This window comes from Sinocyclocheilus anshuiensis, unplaced genomic scaffold (assembly GCF_001515605.1).
Source record: "Sinocyclocheilus anshuiensis isolate Anshui unplaced genomic scaffold, SAMN03320099.WGS_v1.1 scaffold1872, whole genome shotgun sequence".
Classification (NCBI taxonomy): Eukaryota; Metazoa; Chordata; class Actinopteri; order Cypriniformes; family Cyprinidae; genus Sinocyclocheilus; species Sinocyclocheilus anshuiensis.
This window is the reverse complement of record NW_015557203.1, coordinates 5,155-13,391: the sequence shown is the minus strand read 5'-3', so window position 1 is coordinate 13,391 and position 8,237 is coordinate 5,155. Positions and strand designations below refer to the sequence as shown.

At 38.0% G+C, this 8,237-nt stretch overlaps 1 protein-coding gene across 1 annotated transcript in view; it reads left to right on the top strand.

Moving 5' to 3' along the window:
- The window catches only part of LOC107678943 (cadherin-12-like), a 29,650-nt gene extending 21,580 nt beyond the window's left edge, over nucleotides 1–8,070 (top strand). Inside the window, exons 2-3 of the mRNA XM_016474342.1 lie at nucleotides 1,385–1,775; nucleotides 7,689–8,070. Of these exons, the coding sequence (XP_016329828.1) occupies nucleotides 1,425–1,775; nucleotides 7,689–8,033 (696 nt within the window). The 5' untranslated portion in view covers nucleotides 1,385–1,424 and the 3' untranslated portion in view covers nucleotides 8,034–8,070. The remainder of the gene's footprint in view (nucleotides 1–1,384; nucleotides 1,776–7,688) is intronic.
- Nucleotides 8,071–8,237: the final 167 nt, after the last annotated feature.

Below are 8,237 nucleotides of genomic sequence, written 5' to 3'. Positions count from 1 at the left end.
ACTGATTTGACACGTGCTTCAGAACGCGGTCACGCAAGGGCATTCCCAAAGCGACTTCGACGCAGCTCGAGTTCCTGAAGGGGAATTGCATATAGCATAATATATAGTATTTATATTGTAGGCTTATCTAAATATTCCAGAAATGGTAAGCCTAATATGGTAGTATGCTATTCCCAAATGTAACTAGTCACTTGTTTAAATCCTAAATGAATCAGTGTTTGAGGGAATGTTTGAATGACTCATTTGTCAGTCATTTCATTTATGTATAAATTCAATGTTTTTGAATTAATCTCTAGAGCAACTAATTGGCTTGTAAAGAGGTTTACTTGTCGCTGTCTACTAGTGTAATGTAACTACTAGTGTAATAACCTGCAGAAAGAGCAAGTAAAAACCAGCATTTAATTGTGGCTTTATTTTAAGCGTGTGGTGGTAGAAGTGTTGTATCATTTCCCATAACCCTTATACAAGATTTATACTGTATGTACACCAGTGATTTATATATATATTCTGTCTCACATGTGTCTTGTGTACCTTATTTTTGTGAATTATTATATTGTGTATTTATATTACAGCAATAAATAAGCTTTGTTACTTGTACTCCAGCCTCTTATCGATTCACTGATTTTAACACATTCACCCAGTCACTTTAGAACCAGTTGGGAATATTCTATATTGTTTAAAGAAGATTGTCAAAGTCTTTGCCTAACATGGCTTCATTACTTACCTCCAGTCATAATATTATATTAATTAACATAAAATATTTCCATCTGATACACAGTCAAAATGTTAAAGCTTTTGGTTGATATACCACCATAATTCTCATAACAATTGGTACAACAGTGATGGATAGTCCTCTTGAACATAATTGTTCAGGTTCTCTCCATTTAGAGGGTAATTAAGAGGAAAGTTGTCTGATTTGTGACCCTATGCATCTGGACTGGCTTTTGCTTCCTGTGACATACCACCTTTGTTGCTAGGTCAGAAACAACCCTCTTATTCAATTGGGACCACCTCATTTTCAAGACTAATTAACTGAAAACGAGCACAGAGTTGCACATCCACCACTCCCCTGGTGGTCTGCCAACAGTTGTTCAACTCTTGCCAAACTGCCTCGTTCTTGCAGTCTTTTTTACATGCTTGTTTCTCAAACCTCCCAGTGCTAAATGTGCTAAACGAACTTGAGTTAGCTCAGTATTTGTAAAGCCCTTCAAGTGAGATTACATTATAGCTGAACAGACAAAGATTTACTTTGCAAAGATGAAAACATAACAGACAGCGTGGTTGTCTTCTGCTTTCATTGCATGCCAACATGATACACAGACACCTCTGCAAATCCTCATAATCTCATTGATTTTTAAGTGCCATTACTTCTTTTCTCCTGCAGGTGGTTCACTAACATTTTAAGCACCCCAGGAATTCCATGGATGTTAGTTGTTCCGTGTCGCCGAGGCTTTGTGGAGTTCTTCATACTGGATTCATTGCTCCTTTGCCGTCACCATAAAAGTCACCTGTGTCCATCTTTGCACCTAAAGGTTGTTCCAATGCTCATGGGGAACTGCCTGCTGCTGTTCCTCTGGTGCCTCTTAGACAAAAGTTTCGTTTCTCCCCTCCACTCTTCATCCCAGAGCAGGATGGGGAAGGAGCAGTACAGGAACATGATGGCACATAGGAAACACGGCATGATGGGAGTTCACAGAGTCAAGAGAGGATGGGTGTGGAACCAGTTCTTTGTTCTGGAGGAATACATGGGATCTGATCCGCAGTATGTTGGAAAGGTAAGATGATATTGATTCTCAGAGCTGATGTTTAGGGTCAAAGGTATTGAGAATAGATTGGGAACAAAACTGTGGGTGTATGCAACGGCTTGAACTAGAGCTTGTAGTTATTCTTTCATCTTCCCTTCTTTGTTCATGACAAGCTCTGAGTTGCTTAAAACTAAATATTCTACGTACCACACAACATGGTTCATGAGTTGAGCAACCAGATGTTGCAATGGAGACTGCAAGAAGTGGTTACATATAACAAGATAAAAATATAATAATGAAGAATTTTTTGTTGCAGTGCATTGGAATGCAACTTTTGTATATTCATACATAAATACATATATATATTTTTGTACATTCAGATGTACACTAAATGCACAGATGTTGATTGCCATGGATTTGCAAGAGCAGCAAAGAATGTGAGATGCTCTCCAAAGGTAATTTGTGCAACTTTCATAGGAATTAACTGAAAATGTTCGCTCTGCTCTGCGCCAGTGGACACACACCATTAGCCACCATTTCATTCCTGTGTGTAATGCAGCTCACCTTCACCAAACGTGTCAAGGGTTGATTTTTCTTGCATGGGTCTGTTTTTAAAGTGTCTTGACTGTCGTACAGTCTGACATTAATGAAAGCTGAGATCCTACAGTGTGACATGAGGATCATGTTCATACAATCTGTCAAGCAACAATTGAAAAGGACTATTATAAATTGCACAGTGTGCGCCCAGCTTTAGTTTGACTTTGGAAAACTGACTTTGCACAAACCAAACAAAATGACATCTGACGTCAGTGGACTCACACCATCATCTTTCTGTCTGTGGGACATGTTCTGATCCACCAAAACTGTTACATGTCAAACATAAAAATGTGGATGTTATAGCCTGAAACCATTAAAATTAGCATTCACAGGAAAGGAAGAAGGTTAAAAGGGTTCAATATTGTATCCCAGGCTGAAAATTCAATATCAAGGTCCTCTACAAAGGAAGTTTGGATTGAGCACCTTAAGCTTAAATGGGATCAGGGCTAAATTAAATAGTTTGCAGTCAATGCCAGTGCAATCAGTGTGGCCTAACAGGGGCTTGTCACGGGCATGTTTTCAACCACATGCCACATCTACACATTGAAAAACAATTCAGTCTTTTTCTCTCAAGATCAGTCAAATAACATTGTAGAGCCTTGCCTGTAACCTCTGATTTATGTAACCCCAAGAACAGCAGTAGCAAGAGCTAATAAAGCTTTAATTACAAACGAATATGTTAGCCTGTTACTATAAATAGGGTTTGTTGACTATAACCTCCTTTATCTCAGGTCACTGGAAAAATTAGGCTTACAGGCTACTTATGAATTGCATGGATGATGCTCATGTTGGCATCAAATGAGCAAGCTGCTTTTAAAGAGTAGTTGTTAACTGTTGTTGACATTTTATCATCACTGTTATTTTATCATTTTACATTTACTAAAAATGTAGGTCCATATAATAAGGTGGGATGAATTTGCATATTCACACTGATGAACTAGCCATATGGCAGTGCAGTGTTGGGAAAGCTACTTTCAAACTGTAGCTTGTAGCTTAAAGGGGTCATATGATGTTGCTAAAAAGAACATTATTTTGTGTATTTGGTGTAATGAAATGTGTTTATGCAGTTTAAGGTTCAAAAAACACATTATTTTCCAAATACTGTACATTATTGTTTCTCCTCTATGCCCCGCCTTTCTGAAACGTGTAACTTTTTACAAAGCTCATCGGTCTGAAAAGCGAGGTGTACTCTGATTGGCCAGCTATCCAGTGCGTTGTGATTGGCTGAATACCTCAAGCGTGTGACGGAAATGTTACGCCCCTTACCATATTGTGATGCCCTGTCCGGCCAGAGCAACGAGACAAAAACATTAAAACCCATTATAAACGAGGCATTTGTTGCATCCAGTGTGCATTTGTTGCATCTTTTTACGCGTTGCATCGTGCTGCGTAAACATAAAGCCATGTCTGCATTTGTGATTGGAGAAATGACAAACAACAAGTGCTACTCTCTACTGCTCAAAAACTCACGTTTGAATCGTCAGTGGCAAATTCTTTAAATATAAAAAATGTACTTACAATCTGTGAGTCAGAACAGCCGGCATTGTAGTCTACTCTACCAGGATCAGGAAACAGTCCTCCATAAAATGCGCTGGACACATCTGAATATTTGGGTTGAACTGTTCTGGAACAGTGTTGTAAATACAACTTAACCACTGATTTCTAGTCATGTCCTCTTTTGGAAGACCAAACAAAGTAGTTTCGCTTTCACAACGAAACACACGGTGGGCTAGAGTGAGCGGAGGCCGGAGGCCTAGAGTAAGCGGAGAGGGCGGCGGGCTAGAGTGAGCAGAGGCCAGCTTGAGTGAGCGGCGGCGGGCGGGCTTGAGAACGGCGCGGACGCCGGATTCGACGGAGGAGCGTCCGGCAGGCTTGCGGCAACCACATGTCACGACCCCAGGCTGGACTCCGCTTCGTCCACGGTGAAAGCCGATCCGGCGATCCACAGCGTGAAGTTGATGTATTTCCTCAGCGACCAGCACAAATCAGCTCCAGGCATGACGATGTGGATATCGTCCTCTTTTGGAAGGCCAAACACAGTAGTTTCGCTTTCACAACGAAACACACAGCGCCTTCACGACATGACGGCGGCGGCAACAACAATACTATAGTGAGAATTAAAAGTTACGCCTTATTTCTCGTTTTAGGTAGGCGTGGTTAACTCTTAACTTTTATAAAGAATATGTCTTTGGATTTGAGAATTTAGTCTTTGCAACTTTACAGATCTTCTTTATGCACCAAGAGCTTGTAACACTCCAAAGAGAAAGGACAAATTTAAATTGCATCATATGACCCCTTTAAAAATAAGTTAGCTTATCTAAACTAAGGTACTATCTCAGACAACTATTGAATATATGAAACTGTTCAACAGAATAGTATAAAAATATTTAACAGATTATTTAATCAGCATAACCAGAAGCTAAAGTTTAAAGTATTATATTATAAACTACAATGAAAGAGTAAAGAAAATGGTATTTATAGTATAATATGTATCATATATAAATCATCTGTCACTGCTTTATATGTGGGGCCTACTGTATATAGGCCTATGCTCTGACGGATTCAATTATTTCATTCAGTGAAGGATTTGTCATACTGATTCAAATGGTAAGTCCTGAAATTGTGAGATTTTTATGTTGTTGTTGTTAAATGTGTGTTTGAATGTGTTAAAGCAATCTGCTCAAAAGAGTAATTTGTTTGTGAATCGGACTATATGGGTTCACGAAAAAGAAACAAAACCAGACAAAGTCAGTGGTAACGTTGTATATGTGCGAGAACAGTTTCAAAGAAAAGTCCTTTGGATTCACATGCAATTTGGACTGCAAACTCAGGTAAACTACCTTTTTTTTTTTTTTTTTGCAGTGTGGCCGTATATTCCATAGCACCACTGCTGAAAAGCAATGTGTGATATATTGATTTTAAGAATTTAGGTTGTTAAAATTAATATTGCAGTTCATCTGAAATTCAATATGTTCAGTCAGTTGTTGTTAATATAATTTATTTTAGATTTACAACCCCATTTATTTTGGCACAAAACAATGAGAATGTCAATTAGAGTGAGAGTATACTTCAGCAGATACATAAGCATTCTAATCAACATGTTGTGATGATCAGCAGATTTTTTACTAAATATTTTCTTTAAAAAGGACATACAATTCTGTCAAATGTGAATATGCATTTAAAAAAATCATTAAATGTAATTAATCGCATGAACTAATTTACATTAAATGTATGAATGAAAGAATATAAGAGATCATTTGATTATTGCCTCAGCTTACTTGACCGTAAAGCAAAATTAGATTAGTGTAAAACTGTTGTGCTGCTGAAAAATGTAGATAAATTAGTAGTGCAGTTAATTTAGTAGCGTTAGATATTTTCCAGCTTACAGTTACTGTGTTTTGTCTGACACTCTGCACACTTAAGATAGTGGGTCCCAGTGCATTTTCATTAGATCATAACACTTTGAACTTTGCCATTGTGGCTTCACACCTGCCATATCTGTAATGATTAGTTGGGGGAGACTGTGATCAGAGGTGGCATCATGCAGGGGCATGTCTACGTGGTGGCCAGGGGTGGCACCGGCCCCCCCATAACACCTTCCATCGTGTAATGTTTGAGCTGCCACCACAATTAAAGTGGCATTGCGCATGAAATATTACATAAAAGTTACATGACAGGAAAACCCTAATTAGAGCAAGCAAGAAAAACACTGGAATGGGGAAAGTAGTATAGTTATTTCACTGTGTGCTTTGCACTTACAATGTGCATTCCACATTATAGGCTACTCTCAATTCAGTTATATCTTGTTTAAAAATTAATGGGTCAGTTTGAATAAATGTCAGTTTGACTATCCATAAACTGCAACAATATTTGAAGTTTGAGATTGTCAGGTGCTCGGTTAAACATTCGGTCCTTTCTCACTAGAAAAACTAGAAAAATACTGTATCGTATAACTTTGAGTGATAATTGGTGAAGCAGTCTGAACAAATATATAATGTTACATATATAATGTTTCAGTGGTTGTCACAAGAAAGCCTTTAACTGGATTCTAATTTTAACATTTTGCGGAGTTAATACAAGTATTATTGCAGATACAACAATTAGACCCAAGCAGATTAGGAATCGTCCTCTGAAATACAAATTGTGATTCAAACTAACCATTTTAATTTCTAACAGTCAGAGAATTTCTCTCATTTTCTTTAATGCTGACAAAAGTAGCCAATATCTCTGCAAGTTTTATTTTTGTCTTTATTTTTCCATGTGAAGCAAGTTACACTTTCTTGTTTGCCCTTTGCAGTGAGGCTATATTACCCCACTGTCACATTTTCTTTCCTAACTTGACCTTTTCAGTAGAAAATAACTCTTATTGTGAGCTTTGCCTTTTTTTTCTTGGTATTTACTGTCAACGCTCAGCATCCTCCTTACCTCTGAACATTTTACCTCTAACATTTTGTGAGACCATGCACTTACATCCATCTGCGGTTACCAATTTAGGATAGTGTTTTTTTAATTTACTGGCTTCACTGACATTCATAAAGGTTTAGTGATATAAATAACAAACCTGACACAGATTAGCTCTATCAAGGCTGGGTTGTAGCTCATGGATTATCTGCTATCTGACAGGATTTAGCAGTACAGAGTTCCTCCTCCGTTTGAATATCAGTGATTTTTCCGCCCTTTCAGACTATTAATTCCAGGACTTAAAACTTAATCCTTCCTTTACAGTCAAACTCAGCTTCACCCCAGCTGAAAAAATTGGTATTTCCTTACGCTTCCTCTGAGTTGAAAAGATAACAGTTTCCTGCAACACTCTATAATTGTAAAGTCCTTATGTTTTGTAATATTTTATTTAGCAGTTATCTTTTCTGAAAAAGAGAATTCCATAAAACCTTCAGTAAAGCCATTATATTTTCAGTTGAAGAATATCTGTCCTGTAAATAAATTAATGTTGTTGAGCCGCTAACAGAAAATAAATAACTGAGGGTTATCCACATCAATCCTCTTTGGACATCCTCAAACTGTATGGGTAATAATATGCCACCCACACTGTTAGCCAACATGTAGTCACATGATCAGAGACTGAAATAATGTAGGATTGGTTTGGATAGGCCAAATTTGATTTACTATAAGCAAATGGATTAGAATAAATTGTCATAGTCTCATTGGGTATGCTAGATTTGTGTTTTGTAAATGATCATATTTTGTAACAGAAATGTCTCTGGCTTTTGTTTGCTGATTTTGTATTTGCATGTATTTGCATATTTTTACAGGTAAATTACAGTAATAAGTAGTCATTTACTCACCAGCTCCCAATGAGATTTCTCACTGTCGCTTTTCACATTTCAGCTTCACTCTGACCTGGATAAGGGAGATAGTATGGTGAAGTACACACTCTCAGGTGAAGGAGTTGGCTCTGTTTTCACCATTGAGCCAAGCACTGGAGACATCCATGCCTTAAGGAGCCTGGACCGAGAAGAGAAGCCTTATTACACACTGAGAGCGCAGGCTGTTGACATGCTCACGGGCAGACCATTAGAGCCCGAGTCAGAGTTTATTATCAAAGTCCAGGACATCAATGACAATGAGCCAAGGTTCCTGGAGGGCCCATACTCTGCCAGCGTCCCAGAGATGTCACCTGTCGGTGAGTTCACTTCTCATTATGTCCCAGATGGTTGGGTGTTTGATATGTGAGAAAATCCTGGCCACAAAGCATGTTGCTTTAAAGTAAAATGAGAGCCATTCATTCTTAATGTGACGATCTGAACTCTTCTTCTTCATTGTCCACATACATATTCAAGGTCAGTGAAAGATATTAGACATTAGTTTGTTGCTCGTAGTAATTAACAGCACTGATTTATCCCTGCTGAAAAAAAAAAAAAAAAAAAAAACCTTAAA